The sequence below is a fragment of the Apium graveolens genome, chromosome 2 (genome assembly GCF_009905375.1).
Source record: "Apium graveolens cultivar Ventura chromosome 2, ASM990537v1, whole genome shotgun sequence".
In the NCBI taxonomy this organism is placed as follows: domain Eukaryota; kingdom Viridiplantae; phylum Streptophyta; class Magnoliopsida; order Apiales; family Apiaceae; genus Apium; species Apium graveolens.
Genome location: NC_133648.1, coordinates 6,770,033 through 6,794,338, shown reverse-complemented (window position 1 = coordinate 6,794,338; position 24,306 = coordinate 6,770,033). Strand labels below are relative to the sequence as shown.

General features: G+C 36.2%; 2 protein-coding genes and 1 pseudogene across 2 annotated transcripts; 1 reads left to right on the top strand and 2 right to left on the bottom strand.

Annotated features, from left to right (window-relative positions):
* Positions 1-11,727: 11,727 nt before the first annotated feature.
* On the bottom strand, positions 11,728-13,197 carry LOC141684977 (putative carboxylesterase 2; annotated as a pseudogene).
* A 7-nt stretch (positions 13,198-13,204) lies between these two features.
* Positions 13,205-14,966, bottom strand: LOC141706827 (putative carboxylesterase 2). The gene is made up of 2 exons (XM_074509677.1): positions 14,832-14,966; positions 13,205-14,370 (listed from the first exon to the last, which is right to left on the bottom strand). The coding sequence occupies exon 2, from the start codon at positions 14,358-14,360 to the stop codon at positions 13,380-13,382; it is 981 nt and encodes a 326-aa protein (XP_074365778.1). The 5' UTR covers positions 14,361-14,370; positions 14,832-14,966; the 3' UTR covers positions 13,205-13,379.
* Positions 14,967-18,494: 3,528 nt separating this feature from the next.
* Positions 18,495-19,933, top strand: LOC141706826 (protein MIZU-KUSSEI 1). The gene has a single exon (XM_074509676.1). It carries the CDS (start codon positions 19,057-19,059, stop codon positions 19,759-19,761), a length of 705 nt encoding a protein of 234 aa, XP_074365777.1. The 5' UTR covers positions 18,495-19,056; the 3' UTR covers positions 19,762-19,933.
* The last annotated feature ends 4,373 nt before the right edge of the window (positions 19,934-24,306 follow it).

Below are 24,306 nucleotides of genomic sequence, written 5' to 3'. Positions count from 1 at the left end.
CTAATACTGGGAAAAGAATAAGTTCTGCTGCTGGTAAAAGGATAAGTTCTGATGAACTTCTAGATCTTGATGAGGAAATGTCAAGACAGTTATTTCTTCAAGAAAATCCAGGGATGGACTTGGAAAGTTTAAAGGAAGAAGAAGCCAGGCTTAAATCAGAGAAAGTCACATCTAAATCTGAAGCTTCTGGTAAAAAGTTACTTCCAAAACCTAAAGGCATTGTGATCAAAGAAAGGACACATACTGAAGCAACTTTGGCTAGATCACAACCACAGATAGATCCAAGATCCAAGGGTAAAGAAAAGGTTGGTGAACCTATCAAGCCTTATGTACCTCCTGAGGAAGAAGAAATTACTGATGGAAAAGATGATCTTGCTCTGACTACAAGAAAAGTTCTTAAAACAACCTCTGACATGGCTCAAGTTGTTCAGAGTCAAGAAATTGTAAGTTCTGATATTCAGAAGAAGCAAGTAACCTCTGACAGTGCTCAAGTTAACTTGATATCAGAAAATAGATCAAAAACACTCCTACCAGGATTCACTAAAGCAAAACAGACTCAATCTTTGAAGACTAATGCAAGTGGTTTTGAAGCAAGAGTAGTTACTGGAAAGGAAGCTAGAGATAAAACTGGATTGGGAAGTGCTGATGAAAGAAGAGTACACAATACTACCAATGATCCAACTTCCTTGAGTGAACCAGGTATTGGAGCAACTCCTGAGAGATTGAATCAACTGGAATCTGTACAGATGGTTTACCATACCTACTTGAAAGAATACATAATGTTGTATTTCATGACAGATGGTAGGGTTTATCATATAAGACAAAATGCCATTCCTTTGGAGTATTTTGAAGAATTGGAGCATGTACTTTTCTCACTTCAAGTGGATGACAGAATAACAGAGACTGCTGCAAACTACTTAAAAGAACAGATTCAGAGACAGAAAAGGCTTTATTCTGTTAAGTCTGACAACATATATGTTCCAAAGTACAGAGATCACAATGGTGATATTGTTGATATGAAGCCTAATACTGCACAGATCAGAACGTATCTTGGTATTAAGGGACTTGAATTCAATCTTGAATCTGACAAAGCTTATGTTATAAGACTAGATCAGGAGTTGAGAAAAGCAAAGATTAATGGTCTCAGAGCTGCAATCTTTCAAACTGGTGAAGATACTGCAGAGCTTAAAGGTGTTAAAAGGAGAATGATTGATGAACTAAGATATGCTGAGAAATGTTTGTTGAAGAACTATCTCAGAACAACTCCTGACATCAGAGAGATCGGAAAATGAAGAAGCCAAGTCGAAGATCTACAACTGCTTAAATTCTGATATTTATACAGATTGAAGTTGTTATCAGAAGTTAAAATTGGTAAAAACTTTAAGGACTGTAAGTTGTAGTTATCTAGTCTATTTCTCATGCATTTGTACTTAATGTTTTTGACATCATCAAATATCTGTTAAACTTGTATATTTTGTTAATTTACAAGTTGGGGGAGATTGTTAGATATATTTGATAATGTCATGGCTAATATGTTTTATGTTTAGCTTTCAGATCTTACGTGAACAGGATAAATCAGTACTTAACTGTTGATCAGTACTTATACTGGAAGTCAGGACTTAAGGATATCAGTACTTATATTATCAAGAGATAATCATCAGAAGATAGATATCAGAACTTAAGTGCTGAAGGACAATCAGATAAGGACAGTAGCTGATTAAAGGAAAGAAGATCGAGATAAACATAAGAAGAGATATGCATGAAGAAGGAATTCCGTGAAGAATGGAATACTTGGAAGAAAAGATATCTGATTGATATATTTTAGGAAGCAGAATTATATTCCATATCAATTAGCGATTATCTTGTAACTGTGTAGTATATAAACACAGACATAGGGTTTACACTATAAGTGTTATCATTATTAGAAAAGATTATTCATTGTAACCCTAGCAGCTCTCGTGATATTTGTTCATCACTGAGAGGTAACAGTTCCATACTGTAACAGAGTTTATTGTTTCAATAAAGTTTGTTTTCTGTTACTTAAGTTCTTAAAGTTCGATTTGAGTGTACTATACACTGTATTCACCCCCTCTACAGTGTGTGTGTGACCTAACAATATATATAATATTATATATATAATATAGCGGTGCGGTTAACTTCGGTTCGGTTTTGTTGAAAACCGAAACCGAAACCGCACCGTTAATTCAGTTTTTGTCGGTTCGGTTTTCTTCGGGTTTTTTAGCGGTTTGGTTTTTTTCGGTTTAGTTTATCATTTTTTTCGGTTATTTTTTCGGTTTCGGTTTTTTCTGCTCACCCCTAGTTGTCTCCCTGAAGCCTCTTTAGGCGCGCCCTCTCAGCCCGAATCTTATCCACGGCTTGAGTAGAATAGAACATGAGTTGGCAGGAAGCCCTAACAGAAGCCTTGGTAGATTCTTCAAGGCTCATAGCCTGCCATTGCTTAACTTCATCATCTGTCACATAGAGCGAAGCCATAGGACCCAGATGGTTAAGTGCTAATGTCTCAGAGCTGGAGGACGCACCCTCTGTCCTTGCTTTCTTGGACGCGCCTTGGCCTTCTGTTAAATCTACCACTGTCCTTTTTGGGACATGGGTAGGTTGGAGAACAGAAGGAGGAGCAGGAATTGGTGGTTGAGCCTTTGGTGTATCTTTCCTTGGAGGCTTGGACTTGGATTTGTCGCTAGGGCACGCCCCAAATGACTTGGGAATTCTAGGAGGAGCCATTTCTGCATAAAACATATAAAAAAATATTAGTAAACATAGCGAAAAGGCACGCCTAGAGTTTAGGGCGCGCCCAAACCAGATTAAAATTGCTATTAAAAGAAGTAACACATGTGTTTATGATATGCAGAAGTAGAAAATAAAGATAAATGTAAGGTTAAAGTATGATGTGCAGTATACGAATAAAGAAACTAAGGTGACAGCAAAGTAAAACATAGAGAGGACGCGTCCCAAAGGGAAGGCGCGCCCCAACAAGTACTAATGTTATTCAAACCTATTGGGGCTTCATTTTGGGTGGTACTATCTTTATATTCTTCTTTATCTTCTTCATCATCACTATCAACTTCTACAACATGGGTAAGGGGAACGCCTTTCCTAAACTCTGTGTACCTACGTTTAGTCCTAACATGATCAGACAGTATGCCAACTCGCATTAGGTTGGACTCTGTAACAAGTGTCTTCAAATTCCATCTTTCTGCAGCAATCTTGAGTATGGCTTCCGCCCTTTCTTTGAGTGCGCCCTCAAGTTCCCGCACAGAAGGCTTGTCTGGTGCAGAAGGGAAGAATAACATGAGAATAAGAAAAAAGTTAAAAATAAAGAGAAATAAGTAGGGCGCGCCCTTACTTGGGTCTGTGTTGAACTGAATTCTAATTCCGGGGACGTCATATAAGTAGAAGAAGTTTTCTTTTCATCCCTTCTCGTGACTGACCTTCCCTGATGAGAAGCCCTTCTTATTATGATGTTTGTCCACAACCAGGTAGTAATAACCATGATCAGACTTTCTAAGGCTGAAGAAATGGCTAACCTCTTCCATGGAAGGTGCAAGGAATCCTAGATCCATGTACATAATGTACAGTGCTAGAACCAGTTTGTAGCTGTTGGGGGATAGTTGGAGGGGTGCCAGATCATATAACTCAATCACATCCCTCAGGTAGGGATGGAGAAGCACGCCCACACCTAAAGATACCAGCTTTGAACTGGTAACCATCCTTGGGATCCTGCTTAAAGATATGGGGGCGCATCATGCTCAGAGGGCGCGCCCATATCCCTTCTATATCATAGAATTCCCTTAGCCATTCTAATTGTTCATCCGAGCAATTAGATGAAATCCCCACACAAAATAACTTTCCTTGTTCCTTTCTGAAACATTTCTTTACAGCCTCCGTACAAATTTTATACTTACTCCAGTCAAAATCCAGCTCGCTGTCAGAAACTTCCCAGTGAACGAATGGAATGGGTGAAGGTGCTGGAGAGGTAGAGAACTGGAGGGTGTCTTCATCGAAAAAATTCATCTCATCACGAAGAGGCGATGAGTTCTCTTCGGGCGCGCCCTCAGAGTTAGGGGAAGTAGGCGCACCCTTTGATTGTTGTGGGAAAAGACTCGGAGAGATCGCCCTATAAGAAACCTTGGACGGTCATGCACCAATATTGAAGCCAATTTCGGTACTTCTGTACCTATCTGCATTGAGCTCTTCTTGCCAGTCATCAAGTTCTGTGTCAACAGGGGCTGGTGACCTTTCTTTTTGAACTAGCTTTTCCTTGCCCCTCCTTCGAGATAAAGGAATGTCATCCATAGAGGGGCTACTCGGGGAATCTGCCATCAATTTGCCTTCCTTGGAATCCTGGATAAGGCACGCCACACGGCGTAGAAATTCAGGGGTATGATGGGTGTTTGGAGGTTGTTGTTTAAAGTAGACGTTGGGAGGAGAATATATCCCAAGATTAGAAAGGAATTCCTTGAAGGGATGAAATGGAGAAGACGCGCCCTCGTCTTCCAGTTGTCAAAAGAAAAGCAAAAATCATTGAGGGCGCGTCCAATTCAGAAAGAAGAGAAGAAAATATGAATGACAAATAATAGAAGGAATGCATTGAGAAGGTAGCATGCCCCATTCAGAAGTTACATGTGTTGATTTAGGCTAAAAGCATCTATCCTGGTTACCTTTAAAGCCGTGCCCTAAGTTAAGGTAGAGCGCCAAATAAGAATTTGTGTTTCTAAAATTATGACACAGCAAGAAGAATACTAAAAAGAAAAGGGAAGGCGCGCCTTAACGGGGGAAGGCATGTATAAAGCTAAAAATCTAAGTACACTATTAATAATAAAGTAGGATGGCGCGCCCTAGATAAACGGGATGGCGCGCAATAAGCCGTTGGCTTGCCTTAAGTAAATTCTACGATATCATAAACGCGCTTTGAATCCAAACTGAGTGTAGAATAGTAACAGTTGAAATTCTTAAAAACATGAAATTGAAATTCAAAATCCCGAAATTATGGATCTAAATTGCAGAATCCATATAGGTGCAGATATATACACATATACATACAGATATACACTACACCATAAAATGCCTACTGTAACACCAAAAAAATGTTGCATTAGGGGGTAAATATGTTGCTCTTGCCCCACTTTTAAGCTAAGGTAACATTTTCTTAAAGATAGGTTTTTCCATGTTGCCTTAGGGGTCTAAGGTAACATCTTTGGTGTCTAAGGCAACATCATGTTTTAACTTGTTTATATGTTGCCTTAGCTTACTAATGCAACAGAAAGAGAGATCAGCTGTAACTTATTTTTTATGTTACCTTAGAGTTTTAAAATGTTTTTAAAAAGTGGGTCCCACGGTGGGACCCACTAGCTGACATGGAAAGTATGGGGCCCACAGTGCTGAGTTGTCTTGATGACATGGCAAGTGGGCCCATAAAACCTAATGTAACACTTTGAGAAGCTGTTGTAACATTATAACTAGACTAATAAAATATTTTAAACATAATATGGCAACAGTTTAGGAGGCTATTGTAACACTTTAACACGAACAAATTGAAATGCTTATTCTGTAAACTGAAGAATCCCAATTATATAATTTCCTAACTGCAAAATAATGCATCCAACCCAAAAATTAAACATCCAAATATACAACCAAATTAAACGTCCAAACTAACTATAACTACTGGTATGTCTCTGAAAGATGACTCTTTTATTTTCTTGGGCAGATCATAGCATGTCATTCCAGGCATATAGTAGTCTGTTATAATAAGATTCACTGCTATTTCCTGAAATCAAGAAGACCAAGTTTTAACAATCCAGAAGTGCATATAACTGAGCCCTTTTAAAGTTGCAGCTTTAAACAAATGAAATGAGTACCTGTTGATTTTTTGGAGATGTAAATGCTTTGTTGGGACTGATTTGTTCATCATCCTCATGCAAATCAAGAAATTCTAAAGCTTTACTACCAGAATCAACTACTGTAACTGCCATAAAAAAAATCGAACCAAAGAATCTAAACTAGTGATATAAACTAACTGATCAGAAAAGGAATGAGGTTTGTTGGGGGTGAAACTGCTGCCCTGACAAGAGTACATGAATATTTCGGGAAGAAGGCAAGTACATTTTATGTCCCTGTGCCATTGATCAGTTAGAATGACAAGCTGTCGAAAGATAATGTAGTTTGTTACAAGGTTGGTGTTTAAATTCTATAAGTATAACAATATATCCAGGATTTGCTACGGGTATATAAAGTGACCCGGAATGGGATGTTGGGACCTGACTACTCCACAAAGTTTTCTCCTTGGTTAGCTTCTGGAATCATTTCACCTCGCGTTATATATGAAGAGGTAAAGGCTATAATATATTGTCCATTGCATTTTCTGTTTTACATGGGCTAATGAAAGATACTTATCATGGGTCTAACTGCCAATATTTTAATTAAAGGTAAAGAGATATGAAAAGGAGAGACATTCAAACGATTCCACTTACTGGTATCCTATTATCTCCCTCAGTTTTTTTCTTATGTTTAATAGTGAGTTTTACTTTCTTGATAAACGTATGCTTTCGTCATGTAGCAAATGTGTAAAGGAAAATCCAGAAAATAGTTCTTTCTTAATTGTGTAGTAGTCCACCCATTCTCATGAACAAAATCTCTCAGTTCTAAGATTCATATCCAATTCCAGTCCAAATCTTTACATATATTTTGATTTCCTTTCAGCCACTCTGGAAGTTTGGCCGTACTAAAAGTTTATAAATGAATTTTGTTCATACTAGAGATGTTACTAAAAATACCAAATGCTTCACTTCCAAATCCCTGTTAGTCATCCGGGGATGTTACTAAAGACAACAAATCTAGAAGAGGGACATAAAGGACAGTTAAATCACAAACCTTGATGTGAATGGCATAATTGGGAAGTTCTGACTTATCTCGCTGAAAATGAACTTAGATGCTTTAATTTTCAAGGAATGATTGCATCTGAACCTCCAAAAAGCATCACATCCTGCAATAATTTAGACTCACCATGTAAAAAATTATTTGTAAGAAACAAAGGTCACTGATGGCTTATTAATAAATTCACAGTGAATATTGTCAGTAATGAGATTTAAGTATAAAAGATGAGCTAAGGGCTATGTACTCTTAGAATGTATTTTAAAAATATAATATACATAGACACCTAGATGAGTTGTTTAGACATCAATTTCCCGGCTTCGCTTGCGCGATTTGCACTTCTGATTGGTTCCATATCCATCCCCAACCCTAGGTAAGATCGGTTCAGGATCATGGGATCCCCCCTTCTTGTACCCTTGAATCCACAAGTACCGGTAGAGGACTCGAAAACGGCTCTTCTGCTCAGAAACGAAATGGTCCAAATATTCCAGGAAATTATTGCTCCCATTGGACCATTTGTATCTATATGCATCAGGATCCCGATTCATGGATCTCTCGGTTCGAGAAATCGGCATATGTCGTCCTTTGTGACAAGTAACTGCATAGTTTTTAGTGTTATAAGTATTGGTTATAAAAGGTCATCCAGAACCTTTAAACTGATGTTGCCCACATTTTTTACAGGAAGAAACCTAGAGTTATAAGTTCGTCAACTGATTTCCTCAGTAAGGAACACATTAAAATATACCTTTCAATTTTCTTAACCAGTTATTAAGTCCATTACATCTCATTTATCCCTAACTATCACTGCATAATAATTTTTTAAGGCACAAGACTAGTAGTATATACATATATCCTTGTCAAAATGTTGATCGGATCTTCAAGCTAAAAGTAATATTTATGACATGAGTAAGAACATTTATACATGATGCTGTAAATTTGACAAGAGTCACTGAACTATAATACAGATAAGTGCAGTAAAACTACTTCCAAGGGAAGTCCTCCAAATACCATTTATACTTATAAGTTTTAATCCTAACAAACTAGGAAACCTAATCGATATGTTATAGAACTTGAACTACCAAACTTGAAGGTAAAAACATACTACAATCACGTATAAACAACTATAACTTCCAATCATGAATCTCTTCACATATACACAATAAAGGTAAACAAAGTACAGCAAACGAATATGTACACATAACAAAAAAGATACAGAGAATGGTACAAAAAGATAAAATAGCAATGTTAACGCAAACGTTAAGAACAGAATCACAACTTTCAAGAAGACTTAATTTATACCTTGATAACAGAGGTGATTTCTTTAGCAGTGTTGCTCCATCACACCTTAACTAACACATGCATCACCCTTCCATAGAATTAACAATCCCAAAACCCTAACACAAAATCCATCAGAATCAAATCCGTGATCAATCAAGTCGTAATAAAAACAGCAATTAACAATCACTAAAACTAATTTAGTAAATCAGATAACAAATAGGCCTTGAATCCATCAATAAAATAACTCGCCGCAGTAGAGAATCATCAAGAGTGTCACAAGGTGTAAGCGGAGCAACGTATTCATCGAAAAACAACACCAAACCAAAATTCACATTAGTATTGTCGTGTTACTGGTTATTCTTTCAAAACCTGTGTGTTTCAAAACCGAAAATCGATCTCTTTGAGGTCTATAAATTAAATCTTCGTTCTTCATCAGGTAAAATCTGTCGACCAACGGATTGGCTTCGGTGACGAAATAATAGTGCACTAGGATCGTCTCTTGTTTGCGGCTGCTTCAATTAAACACAAAAAATCAGTTCTGCTCAATAACACACATACACACACAATAACCAATAATTAGAAATCAATTGATATTCAATTGAGCCCTAATTTGATATTGAAATCAATTGAACCCTAAGTTCAAATATAAATACCAAATTATTAATTAGAAAGTCCAAGTTATAGCGAGTAGATAGAGAAATAATAGACAGAGATCGAGGGAGAGAGAGTAATGAGATTGAGAGAGCACAGAGGGGAAGAGAGCGAAATAATGAGAGAGAGTAATGAGATTGAGACTCAGTGTTGGTTTTAGTGGGCTGAAAACAGGCGGCCTTTTACCCAAAAAATTGGGCGCTCGGTTTGAGTATTTTCATAAATTTTACCTCCTTATCAAATTTCTAAGATTCCATAAATCTATTTTCAAATATTTAAATATTATGCTTATTTATTTTATATTTTATATAAATATATATATATATATATATATATATATTCAAATATTTTAATACTTTTATTTTTAAACTTATATAACAGTGCTCATATCAAGAGGACGCCAATTTATATGTTTTATTACTAATAAAAATTCTATGTTAAAATTTTATTAGGTTTAAAATATTTATTTTAACTTTTTTTTTGCTAATTAATTCATGTTTTAACTTTTTTAAGTTTTAATATGTACAAAATTTGCATATCGTCACAGATTTTATTCATTCTATTTGTATATCATCCTGAATTCTTGAAAATGAATTTAAATTAATAATTAATCTTAAAAATAACATATTTATGTTTTAATACTCTAAGGTAACATTTTGACCAGAATGTTGCAACGTGCAACACTTTCGACCTAATGCAACACCACGGGTTTGACTAAGGTAACATAAAAACACAATGTTAAATTAGCTCATAACTGCCTTATCTAAGGTAACATATTAGGTAACATTCTATAGGGACGGGGTTGCGATAGGCCATCTATGGCGTAGTGTATACACACAGATACATACACATCAAAGGATGATTATGACCAAGAAGTTGAACAAACTATATGGCATGCACAATGATTTACTTGACAAAACTCGGAAATGTAAAAAGCTTTGTGTACCTTTTTTATCCGTGAGAAAATTGACCGGAAAGAAACTTGAAAGTGGTGGAGGATCAACTGATTCCGGGAGAAATAAAGTTCAATTACCACCGGTGTTGTCTTCTGAAAAGAGAAATTGGAGTGAAAAAGAAAAGTAAAAGTAAAAAGTAAAATAATGAAAAGTTACTTGTATTTATAGCTGAAAAAGACGTGGGACAACTGTTAATCACGTCCATCACGTCGATCACGATTCCCGAGAAAGAATGAACCGTTTTTTGAACCGTTTAAAATCCAAAAGACGCGCCATTTTGAAGGCGTGCCTTCTTTGATCATTACAGTAATTTGAATTTTGAATAAAAGTAGTGATGTGTTCCGAGGCGTGCCCCGTTGAAGGCGCGCCCTGTAAGATAATATTGATAGTACATGAGTTTATACAAATTTTGATAAAGACGAGTAAAAATTTCAATCTCATTTTCAATAGCATATGAAATTTGGGGGGGTAGTTGTTATGCCCAAAAATTGGTATAAACATTATTCAAGTCAAAATCAGATAGAGTGGTCAAAGCTGAGATATGTACGCCTAAAATTAAGGAGAAGACAGGAAAAGTTTCCTTTCTGTCAAGGGAATAGGCGCGCCCTTTGAATAAGGAAGGAGCGCCCTGTGTATTGGTTGATTGAAGGGTTGATGGTTGGAAGCATTCCGTGAATATTGAAGGTGTGTCCTTATAAGAAGAAGGAGGCGCGCCCTGTTGTTGAGAAGAAGACTTCAAGTGATTCTCTGAGCAAGTCCTTCACCTGTGGATGATATTAGGGCGTGCCCTAAGTAGAAGAGATAGTTTGCATAGTGATTACAATAGGGTTACTTGGACGGATTCTTTGGATGATTCAAGGAAGATGGAGATATTATTACTAACATATTTGCTGCATGTACTCTATTGAAGAACTCCTTCCTGTAATGCAACCACATGAAGGCGGTGTCCGTGGTCAGACCTCCAGGGGTATGCCTGGACGGAAGACTTGTCTTGCAATCTGGTAGGGGCTCCTTATCCGGAGGACAAGGATGCGTCCAACATTTGGGGTGAACCACAGCTATACCTGCGTCCACGGATTAGAGAAACAGCTGGTAGCGGAGGGTTATCCTTGGTCAGGGAGATGCCTTTTCCGTGAAGTCTCGAAGCCGCGGACGAGCCTTGAGCTTTTGTGGTTGGGCCTCATCGGCGGACATTCCTAAAGCTAGTAGAAGATGATTTCCAGTAGGTTTTCTACTGGGGCTCAGAACAAGAGATCTAAGCCCATTAGGTTTATCGTTTCCCAAGAACTACGTTATCTTGATTCCATATACATAGGGATATGTAGACAAATTGTAAGGGGGGGAAGCGAGAACGCAAAGGAGCCATTACTAACCCTAAGCAATCTCAGCCACCGATAAAAACAAACAACAAAAATTGTTCATAAAATCCGACGATTACTGCTCACGTTTTTCGACGAAGAACCACCATCACAGATTTTATTTCCGGCTACGAAACTCAAACTTTGTTACTCCCAAATTCCTCCGTCAACAGCCTACAAGGCCATATGGAAGTGAATACTAAAGCAATGATTTATTCAGTATACAACAAGAAAATAAATGTTCTTTTTTCTGCCAAGTAAAAAATTTATTAGAACTCAGCAGATAAAATTACATCATCACCGGGGGCATACCTGGTGGAAAGAGAGGAACAGACTCCAACTCTTTAATCTGAATTAGAAAAATAAAAATGAAGAATTGAAGTTCTAATAATTTTTTATTAAAATCTCATTCTCATTCTCATTCTCATTCCCGTTAACCGGGTTGGAATCTCATGATACAAACAACAACTATATTTGATCATGAATGAAACCATCCAAGACATTGAATAGATTTGTAGCATTTTCACAATCAGGATTATGCGGAACATATGATCCTCCCCTTTTATATCAATCAGCTCCTCATTCAGTCAATTTAACTACGGATTAATCAGAATCATCCCAGCAAGCTTCATCATCATCTTCTCATTTTTGCTTCGAATCATCCTTTGGTGTGCGATACCAGCTCCAGGACTATCACCTGCCAAGAAAACTCTGTCAAAGTCCACATTGTCAAGCAGTCACAGTTCCAGTCCATCACCGGGAGATACATGCAAAGCTACCCACGAGTCATCAAACGCTCCAGGAAGATGATGTTCAGGAGCCTTTCGGTAATCGACTGAAACAAGAACCACATTTGCTACACAAACTCGCTTATTTTAAGAGTTTTGGTAGCTTGGATCCCAAGGCGATGAAATCAAATAAGCTCCACCATGAAAATAAATAACTAAACGCAATTTTTGACCCTGGGGAATGACATTAGGCCTGTGTAACCTGGCCGAGACGCCTGTTTCCTGGACAATCATAAAATCTTTAGATAAAACACCAGTTCGAGAATCAAGGCCTGGAGCACAAACTTGATATCCTGAAAGCCTCTCAACTGTCCCGTCTTCGTACGCTTGAAGCCATGGTGGAAGGTCATGAACAACTTCTGATTTGCTAGAGGAGTTTACCTATTCATTGTAGAAAAGACAGATGTGGAGATCGTTGCAGATGGAATGAAATGATCAAATATATGATTACATTGATTCTGTCGAGATTTTGTTTGGATTTTAAATGTGTATATATAATTTGGATTTGAAAAAATTTCTTAAAAATTCTCTTTTAAAGGATTCATTTTAGATTTTAAAAGTGTATATTTTATTTAGATATTCTTGTAAACTCTCTTTCAGATGCAATGACCATACATCAATGAAACTGTTATAATCAATTTCTTTAGTACCATCTCATTTGACTAGCTCACAAAGTACTGAGTAGCAACATAAGAACATAAAACCAAAAGACAAAAGGATTTAGATAGAACACAGTACCCTATTGTGCTCCCGTCTCAACTGATCATCATAATTTCAATAGAGCTCGCGGATGATCAGAAAAGTTAAACAGACGTTCAGAGTGACAAATAAGTACTAGTTTGCTTTACAATGGTGATTTGATCATTTCAAGTTTAAGATATGGGAAATTCAGTTTGACAATGTGTGTGTCTGTAACACACTCATGTGCTGCATTAGGGTGCTTAAAGCGTTCTATAAAAAGAAGATGATAAAAACGATTATTACAGGTCTGGTAACTGAAACAACAAACAAGGAACAAAGCGTTCTATAAAAAGAAGATGATAAAAACGATTATTACAGGTCTGGTAACTGAAATAACAAACAAGGAACAAAGAAAGGCGCAGAAATTATAACCGCCTTCACAAGTTCATTTCATCTGACAAGAGTTTAATTAATGAACTTGTGAAGAGCTTCTACACTAAAGGCTAGCTGGTCCTGGGGTATGATGATATGATTTAACGACTTTGCTTTATACTTCCTCCGTCCCATTTTATGTGACCCTTTGACGTTTTCACGCATCTTAATGTACCTGGAAGAGGTTATTGGTTTTTTCTAACACGTACAGACTTAAATGTATAAAGTTGACAAGATGGTCTTGGGCCTCGGGGCTTAATCATTAAATCATAGCATATACAGGGCCTTATGAAAGTTGATGCTAATACAATACTTTATATAATCAACAACAAGAAAATTAATGAACATCATATTTGATCATTCATGAAGCTAGCCAAACCCTTGAACAAGTTTGTAGCATTTTCACAATCAGGATTGAAAATGTGGAAGACATGATCCTCCCCTTTTACATCAATCAGCTCTGCCTTCCCTTTCCACTCGCTTTTCTTCAGTGACTCGTAAAAGAGCACCCCTCTGTCCCTTAGTACATCCTTCTCCGCAACAGATACAAGAACCTTTGCACATTCCAAATTTTCCAAGGACGGTGCTCCTGCTGCCAGAGGGTTAACCAATGGATCATCATTTCCTTTATCCGACGGGCAAACAAATGCCCACCATTTGTCCACCAAAGCCTTCCGGAACGTGTCAGTCACTTCTGATCCAATTGGCTCATTGCCCCAGAAGTAGGGGTTGATCAGAATCATCCCAGCAAACTTCATCATCATCTTCTCATTTTTGCTTCGGATCATCAGCTGGTGCGCTATACTTGCTCCAGCACTATCTCCTGCCAAAAACACCCTGTTGAAGTCAGCATTGTCAAGCAGCCATGGTTCTGATCCAGCACCAGCAGAGGTGTGTGAAGCTGCCCATTTAAGAGCATCCCACGAGTCATCAAACGCTACAGGCAGAGGATGTTCAGGAGCTTTTCTATAATCTAGTGCAACAAGAACCACTTTTGCTTCAGCAACTAGCTTATTTGAAGAGTTGTGGTAGGTTGGATCCCAAGGCGATGAAATCAAATAAGCCCCGCCATGAAAATAGAGAACTAAAGGCAGTTTTTGACCTTTTGGAATGACATTAGGCCTGTGCAACCTAGCAGAGACGCCTGTTTCCTGGACAATCATAACATCCTTAGACAGAACATCAGTAAGAGGATCAAGCCCTGGAGCGCATACTTCATATCCTGAAAGCCTTTCAACCGTTCCATCTTTGTACACTCGAACCCATGGTGGAAGATCATGAACGACTTCTGATTTTCTAGAGGAGTCCATCGGAAATGCATTATCCATTTAGTTTACTCTGGATATAAAAGAGAGATGTGGAAATTGTTGCAGATAGGAATGGAATGAGCAAATGTATCATCTAGACAGTGAATATGAAATGAGCATACATTATTGAATTGATTTTGTCGATAATAAGCTGTCATATTCAATATGGGCCGCGAATCTGCTATGTGATGTTGCTGGACAAATTCTAAGTCTTTTTAAATTACATGATGAACTGGTTTAATTATTGATTATACTCTAGGGTAACATGTCGAATCTCTAGAAGTAAACGAAGAGCTCTTGGATCTCTCATATACTTGCTTTGGTCAACTCTCCTGCCTGTCTTATACACTCTTCAGAAAATTATTTGATGTTCTTGTAAATTCTCTTTCAGATGCATTGACCACAGATTAATAAAACTATTATACTCCAAGCAAGATGAGTAGCATACTAATTAACGTTAGGAGAAATAAAATATGCAGCTGGAAAATTCACCTTGGCTTCTTTTTCTTCTTATTTGATCTGCAAAGAGAAAGTCACTGAAATAAACTACTGACAATCCAAGAGCCTCTACAGAGAAAGCTACACAAAAAACCTCACGTCCAGATGCGCGCTGAACACATGATACCATGTAATGTAATTAAAGTACTAAGAACTTGTTAACCTACATATGTAGCTTATTCAAATTTTGGTTTATATGCATTTTGCTTAATTGCTTGAAACGTCGAGAAATTTAATAATTATTCAAGTCTTTGCTCCTGCTTAAACTTTGTGTTAGCTGACAACTGGAGAAGTAGCAGTATTGTGTAAACTGTAACACATGGAATATCAGTGCACTGTCCATTCTATTTGCTCATTTGGGCTTCATGTCTGACCTATAAACCATGAAACTCAAAATGGTTTGGGCTTGATAGAAATGAGGTGTTTCTTCAGATCCAACTTATTTGTTGTTCCTAAGCAAAGTAACCAACACATCATTGTCACAAGAACTAAAGCAAACACTCAATCCATACATGAAACAGAGCAATCATATGATCACACAGTGCAAATGCATGTAAGCAATTATACCACATGTGCTGTGGTCCTAAAACACATAGTGTTTCCATAGGTGGATCGATGTATATCGGTCCCAATGTCGATCAGAGTCTGGGGGCCTCGCGTCTGTTTAGCTAGTTGGTTGTAATGCCCTCCAAACCTTCATATAATTAGTTGGCTTTTATAGTACTGGGGAACAATTTAATGATTTGAACTTGTTTAAAGCGAAGTTGGTCATTCGAAATGTAGCTTTTATATAATTTGTTGCATCGATACGATATGAACCTAACATGATCAGTTATGGGAACCAGATGCTGCTTGTTTGCGATTCTAACACCGGGCACGTTTGACACTACGTGCAATAGTTAGCTTTCGTCGAACATGTGGTTGTAAATTATTTAGTGTTACGCTACAAACAAATCCACCACATACTCTGGTGAAACATGTACTGATCATGTAATGCAAAGTGATGAGAGCTTTGGAGCCTCGAGTTTGAGGAGACGAATCGCTTGTCATCCAAATATAGGTTCTCAACAAAGGTACTCAAGGTAGGTGTCTGAGCTAATCAGCAAACAATCGTGTACATTATTTAGTTTGCCAGAACAAAGAACAATTATTTGAAAACAAATCCTATTATTTAAACTATAATTTCCATGAATTTTCTCAATTCAATATTACGCTAGGGGTGTAAATGAGCCACACTGTTCGTGAGTTACTCGAGCTCGGCTCGTAAAAAATTCGATTTCGGCTCGAAAATAATTGAGCCGAGCTCGAGCTCGAGCTTTTCGAATTTTAAACCGAGCCGAACTCGAGCTTCAAATTATTCGGCTTGTAAGGTTCGCGAGCTTCATTGAGCTCTATTATTTTTAATTTTTTTTATTATAAATATATATTTATGTAAATATATTTTATATATTATTTATTTATTATCGAGTCGAACTCGAGCCGAACTTGAGTCGAACCGATCATATTTCGAATTTTTGTTAATATTTAATAAATTAATTCGAGCTTTCGAGCCGAACTCGAGCCTACCGAAGAGCCGGACTTCAAACTTGAAATTAAAGGTGCGGTCGAGCTCGAGTCCGAGCCCGAAATATTATAATCGAGCTCGAGCCGAGCCTGACAGTATTCGACCCGGCTCGGCTCGATTACACCCATATATTACACTATAATATCTCCCATGGCTTACCGGGATCATATTTTATCAACACACCCCTCCCTCTCAATCACGGGACCTCGTTCAATTTTTGGGCCCAATATAGTACACATTCTAGACCTCATCTGATATCATGTTAAGCAATCAATTCTTCTAAAACCACGAGATGTTACAAATTGAGTTTACCATGATCATATTATCAATATATACCTTGCCTCGTTATCTAAAATTTTTGTTAACACTATCTCCGTTGAAGAGTTATCTTTTTTACATATTAGGGACATTTTCAAATTTTTGGTTGTTAGCTAGATTTTATAGCTAACAAATGCATCGTATCGAAGATGCTCTTTTGTATATCAGGATCATATTCTATCATCAACGGTACCAACGCCTAGTATATGTACAAGCAGCCGATGCACATAGTCCAGGTGGGTCTATAATACCATCCTATAATTGCTTAAAAGTCTAAATGCTCTTATCCATCAACTTTGTTTCTAACTAAAACAGTGAGCAATAGTTTGATCTAATATTGTGCCAGGTCGTAAGTATGGATGGAATCTTGTCGAAGATCTAATCGGGTCCTTTAGTTCTTAAAATCGCTATCAATATTTAATTATTCCTCACGCAAACAGTTAATAATTTTCTCAATGTCTAGCTTATACAGAACTTGCCTACCTTCGTCTTTTTAAAGCATAATCAACTTAAATTTTAAATGCAGCTAGATATTTCAGTCGTAAATGGCCCCAAATATCACTATTTGAGATCAAATGGTCCTCAATGTTACTTTCTGAATAACTGGTCCCAAATATCACTCCAAAACGGAGTTTTAGGTGAAGTTTTTGTTATTAATAAAAAACGCGATTTCGTGTTCTGTTTTGATTTTTTTTTTCAAAAAAAAAATTTGAAAACGCAACTTCAATTCGTGTTTATGGGGGCAAAACGCAATCGAGACTGCGTTTTTGACCGAAACAATTTCTGAAATTGCGTTTTCATCAAAAACTCAGTTTGAAACCGTGTTTTTAATCAAAAACACGAAACGAAACTGCATTTTTCTTTTATTTAAAAAAAAATGTTATAGAAAAACTCAACACAAGACTGCGTTTTTCATCTATTTTGAAAAATTTCATCGAAAACGACATTTGGGACCAACAATTTAAAAAGTTACATTGAGGTCATTTGACTCAAGAAAGTGACATTTGGGGCAACACCCTCCCTATTGTCCCGTGATCTAATCAGACGGAAAACTCCGTGTTTCTTGTAACGTTTTGATCCATTTCCCTGTCTTACTGCTCAAATAAATCGAAATAATCTGATCACCAGCAATCCCCTTGCACAGTCTTTTCGTACTTGATCAATGAACTAGTAATTCAAAAAAAATGCATTTATCGAATATTCGAGTACGTGTTTGTAGGGTACCAAGAAGAAAAATGGGAGCATTTTGAGAGCGATAGAAAAGGAGGATCACTTTGTTAAGGTAAAGTGAGATCCCTCGACATGACAAATGGAGAGAAATGTTCCGGGTAAGATGAGATGCACCTATGACCTATGCCTACATGGTAGAGACAATGAGCATCGAAAAATCTAAAAACCAGTATTTTTTGCAAAAATTATATAAAATTTTCGCTTGAGTCGTTCAAGTTATCATCTAAGAAAAGGCCTTTCTAAAAATAAAGATTATATTTTTTTTCCATGTACAGATGTATTAGTTCTCGCACTAAAGTAGTTCTCATTGAGGTAGCTCTCGCACTAAAGTGAGTCTCACGTAGACGATAATAATATGCTACGGAAGTGGCGGGGCAAGAACCGGGAAGGGAAGAACATAAAGCAGTGAGAATTGATACCCCATGAATAGAAATGAGCAGAGAAGCACATGGAGGATCCACCATTATTTTGCCAAACTGTAGCACCCTTTTTACCTTTTCTCTCCATGATAAACTCCACAAAACATAACTAGTGGTCCGACCATTCTTATCCTATCACTTAAACGCCCACTCTCATCACTAAACTTGGTAACATCATACCAAACTTTAGTAAACCCCTCTTTCAATTCTTTTCACTTTTCATTCCTCTAACTTATAAGCCTCGATCTTCTTGTTAACTAACAGCCTAGATAGGTCACCACACTAGTTTGTGAAAGATTCCAATGACAACTCGCCCAAAAGACTTTCATAAGCCGACTTCCTGGGCGTGATTCTAGTGAGAACAATTTTTACACGAGAACAGTGAGAATAATTGTTCCGCACTTTCTAATAAAGTGTTAAAAGGTGCGGAATAATTGTTCTGCATGTTTTTCACATATTTGATGTTGCATTATGGTGTTGCAAAACGTGTTATCGCTGTTCTCACGATAATGTATGTTCTCAATAGAGCGTGACCCTATAAATGGTCCCTATAAATACACATAATCCTTAATCACAGAACCATTGCCAGATCCATCTCCCAAGTCCCAATACTGATCTCATTTCGAAAGGGGAGTTTCACACCAGTATTCGATATTTTATTTCATTTCTTCTTAGCACACGATACATAATGCCACCGGTGCATTCGACCCCTTTCCACCAGATGGAAAACCCTGCCCTAATCTCACTTCTCCAACACACCGCCCGCGATAAACGATCATCCTCAAAAAGCTCCGGAGGAGGCATTTTTCGCATGTTCAAGCTCCTTCCCATGCTAACCACAGGTTGCAAAATGGTAGCACTTTTAGGCCGTCCAAGAAAGGCCTTACTAACTGATCATGCATCAACAGGAACCTTATTCGGATATCGAAAAGGCCGTGTAACCCTAGCCATACAAGAAGACCCTCACCGCTTGCCACTCTTCGTTATCGAACTACCTATGCTCACTAGCGTTTTTCATAAAGAAATGGCATCGGATGTAGTTCGGCTCTCGCTCGAAAGCGAAACGAAAACCAACAAGAAAAAAGTGTTGGAAGAGTTCGTATGGGCAGTTTATTGTAACGGCAGAAAATATGGTTATTCGATACGGAGAAAACAAATGACAGATGATGAGATTCATGTAATGCAACTGCTTAGAGGAGTGTCTATGGGAGCTGGAGTTCTCCCGGGACCTGCTGATCAAAGAGAGCACATTTCCGACGGGGAGTTAACGTATATTAGAGCTAGATTTGATAGGAGAGTTGGATCAAAGGATTCAGAAGCATGGTACATGATTAATCCTGATGGTGCTAGTACAGGTCAAGAACTGAGTATTTTCTTTGTACGGACGCGTTAGATTGGTTGGGTTTTTTTTTTTTTTTGTTACTTTTAGTTTGGGTTTTTTTTTTGAAACATGTATTTGGATGATCATATAGTTAGGTCTTCGTGAAAAGTAGTCACGATTATACAAACAGCTTGTGCAATGGATACATTAATGTAATAATAAAATTTGTTTAGTTGATTTCTAATTTTAATGGGCTGGAAATGTATACATATAACTCTTGTTATTTTCATAACTAGGTGGTAATATCGCGCTTCGCCCGACACTAGAAACTTTTTAATGGAAACGTAATTTGTGATATTCTTACGTTATATCTAAAGCTAAACTTCAGGTGAGCTATCTTGGAATTAACGTGTGATAAGTTATTTCGCGATTTTCATCGTTTTTTTTCAAAATTACTTAGTGCTCGTTTGGGAAATCTGAAAATAAATAACTTACAACTTAAAATTAATAAGTGAATTATAAGTGATAATTAAAAAAATACTTATAAGTTAAATTAAAGTGTTTGGATAATTTTACTTATAAGTTATAATTTTTTTTTCTTAAATAAACTAAAATAAATAATTATTAAATATAATTATCTAAATTCTTAAATTTTAAGTTAGATTAACATTTAAAAATATATATTTTAAAACTGAGGTTAACAAATCAGCGAAAAATCAAAATAAGTTGACAAAAAGTACGTCGTTACTAACATTCAACTTATCAGCTTATAAGTTGTAAATTCAACTTATAAGTTGGATCGACAAACACTCATCAATAAGTTGTTACGGGTTTATAGGCCATAAATGGCTTATAAGTTGGGTGTCAAACAGGCCCTTACTACGTCTCTGCAAGAATAGCATATTTAAATTATTTTTAAGTAATTTGATTATTGTCATCCCTTGGGTCAAATAGAATTTTTACTCATTTTATTATCAACTAGCATATTCAAAAAACCCCCAATTTTGTTTGTTTTCAAACTTAATTTACACATGACATGATAGGTCTGATTTTGCATTAAGCCTCAAACCCAAGACATTTGAATTCAATAACAATAAAGCAAAAAAAAAACCCAGAGTACTTCCAAACACAAATAAAGGTACATGTGTATATATAAAGTCATCTCACTAAGAAAACTTGTAAACTAACATTTAAATGTCTCTCACTTATAGAACTAATGCTTTTATCAATATTATTCTGTTGAAGAAGCTGAAGAAGAGGAGAATAAGAAAAGATTTATAAGCTAATCATCCAATCGAGTGGCCTAGATTACTGTTACGAGAGAAAATTGATTATAACACCCCGAATTAATCGTGTTTGATTAACTAAATCACCATTGATTTTTAAATGAAATGTAACTGTTGTAGCTGTTGAAAAGAGGTTCAACAATAGAGATAAAGCTGTAATTTTGTATGAAATATGAATTGGATCAGTAAAGAACCAAGTAAAATGGCTGAGAAATGCCTTCTCAATTCCTTCTCAATTCCTGCCAAATGCACTTGGAAAATAATCACAATGGTTACACGTGCAAATATGTGTAGAAAGTGAATATTCGAACCCTTTTGCAATTGCCTACATACCATATATATAGGGATCAAGTTCAATGTAATTCTCTAGGGTTGGACTTCATTCCTTTGCCAATAATCCACATTTTTGATAAGTCAAATCAGTTGCCACAGTTATTCCGACTGTTTCCAAGTGAGGTTCAGTGTCTAGGCGCGGCTGGACTCTTGGAAACCTATTTTAATCCATTAGCGAGATATGATTTCCATGAATTTATGTATTTCTCCTTTAATTATTAATGTTTGTCATGTTTTATAGTGACAGAATCCCATTAAAAGTCCATTTCACGTAGATAAGGGTTGTTTTCCTTCATTACATGAGTTACAGTCCTAGTTGAACACTACATCTGCCAGTCGAGGTTCACCGTCCCTGCCAGCCAAGGTATGCTGACGCTCCTGCATCAGCACCTCACCATCCTTTTCACCAATACAGGTTCTTCCAGCACCTCACCAGCCTACAAGGACCTATTCTTGATGTATCTCAGTATCTTATATGACCACACATCATGTCAACAGCCAGCTGAACCTCCTGGTTGACTGCTGTTTTTCTAAGACCCCTACACCTTGATGCAAGTACCTCCAAAACCATGATCCTTTAAGCAAAAAACCTTATCAAAACCTACATTATTCCACACAAATTAAGCTCAACCCCTTTTTGGGCCTTAAATCTAGCCCACACAAAATTTTGGGCATAACAATTACCTAAACCTCTAACTAAAGTACTAAACTTATATTAGTTTTGCTTGAGGAAATGTAATGCTCTAACATAAATTATTATTATTCAGGTGACGTAATTCAAATAGAATAGAATGCGGGGGAAGTATTGTTAATTGTACCCTTGTTTATCAGCAAATATTAATCAAATTGTACCTTTGTTTATCAGAAAATGTAAACCTCTAACAGAAATTAGATACATAATCTGATAAATATAGGAATAACATTAAAGATGAAAATTTATTGGGTGCCCTCAAGTGGATCAACAAATAAAAGGAAACTCAAATTAATCTCATGATTCACATGTCGCAAGCAGTAAATCATTATAATCATATGAACGTAAACCATTATTAATCCAATGACTTTACCCGGTATCTTATTTTTTGGAAAGTAAAATTGTTTCGACGCAAGTGAAGACTTAAGGATGCAAGTCTTCTTAGTTATCTCGATCCACAAACCCAATTAATAAAGGTCCATGCTAGATACGATTGAACAATGGAATCTTTAACATCATTCAGTATTAGTTTATCCATTTACTTAAGAGTGTGTCACCCAATAGAATGTCAGGTCCCTAAATGTATAATAAACTTCAAATTTAAGTTTGACAACTGAACATATGCTAGCAAACTTAATGGAAAGAAAAAGTAAAAAAAGTGTTTATTAGCAATTTTAAATCTATTGCTTAAAGTGAAAGATAATCCTTGTGCATAATTTTGACATATACCTATTTATCAGTCCCAAATGCCCAAATTGACCGTCCAACAAGCAAATCATAGTCATACTTTAATTTAAAGAAATCACCCAATTTCTTACGCCGCCAGACAATGCTGACAACACCATTCTAAATGTCTTTGGCAAACCCTCAATCCAATGGCTCTTCAATCTAATATGATGCTATCAATTAAACTATGTTCCTACATTACATGAATAAATCAAAATGAATTGATATAATAAAAATCCTATTAATATTCCATACCATTGTTATCTTACTTTTCTCGTTAGGTGTTTCAGCAAAATATTTCACTGATGACTTAACCACTGTCTCATAACAGGATGTGCCACTTGAAATATGTGCACACAAAAATTATATTTGTGAAGAAAAGGTAGCCATAGGAGTGCTAAATTTTATATTTATGAAGAAAAAGCAGGAGTACACTTCCCTTCCAGATAATTAGAAACCAGAATATAATAAAGCAATAGAAATTAAATGATAAATTTATTATATACCTTCACTTCCATTTCTGAGTAGAGCTCCCTCAGATTCTTCATTACAGATTCAAGTACAACTCTCCAGTACCCAAGATGGTGTGCTCTCCAGACTCATCTATATATTATAAATTGCTGGATAACCCTTTCCTAAGGTTTGGTATCCATATTTTGGTTCGGATATGATTTTTAACTTTAATTTGACCCAGTGGACTATCCAATTTTAGGTTTGGTATCCATATTAAATTTATAAAAGATCCATGTACTTATTATGACCCATTTTAATTATAGAAACTTTGTAATATAATTTTAAATATGAATTGTATTACTTATGGTAAGTTTTTAATACAAATTTGAAGTAATGTTTAAATTTTAATAGATCTATTTATAGAAATAATCTCATAAAATATATAACATAAAAATAACATATGTAACGAAAGTAGTTCTTAAATAAATTTATCATAATATGTAGATGCAATACACTTATTATATAGATAATTTAATCTTTCATAATCATATTATTCAATTTGAATTATAAATTTATTTATTTATTTTATTAAATAATTTTTGAGATCCCCGTTTGCGTAGCACGGGCTATAAACTAGTCAACTTTAATAATCGCAAAATAGGAATGACTAAACATACACTGAGCACACATGAACACAAAAATTGTTATAATGAATTTATGAGATATATTTTCAAATTCTTATAACTTGAATTATAACCAAGTAAAAATTTGATAATTAGAAAAGAAGGATGAGAAAAAAATAACGCCACTTGTTGTCTCGTAATTCAGAGAGCTAAATTTTTAGCCAAAATCTTGTCATAGCAAACCCCAACAACGGCTACCTCCTGCAAGAGATAATTACCATAAAAAAGTTTATTACTTGTTTACAATCCAGTAGCTAACAAAATGATAAAACCACAAAAAAGATAAAAGATTAAAAAAAGGTACTTACCCTAGTAGATATTTGCATTGGTTAATTCATTAATCTTCTCCAACAACTCCTCATTTATCTTTGGTATGATAAAAATGGAAACTCCAAAAAAGTGAATTAGTCTGTATTTATAAATAATTTGCATAACTATAAACATG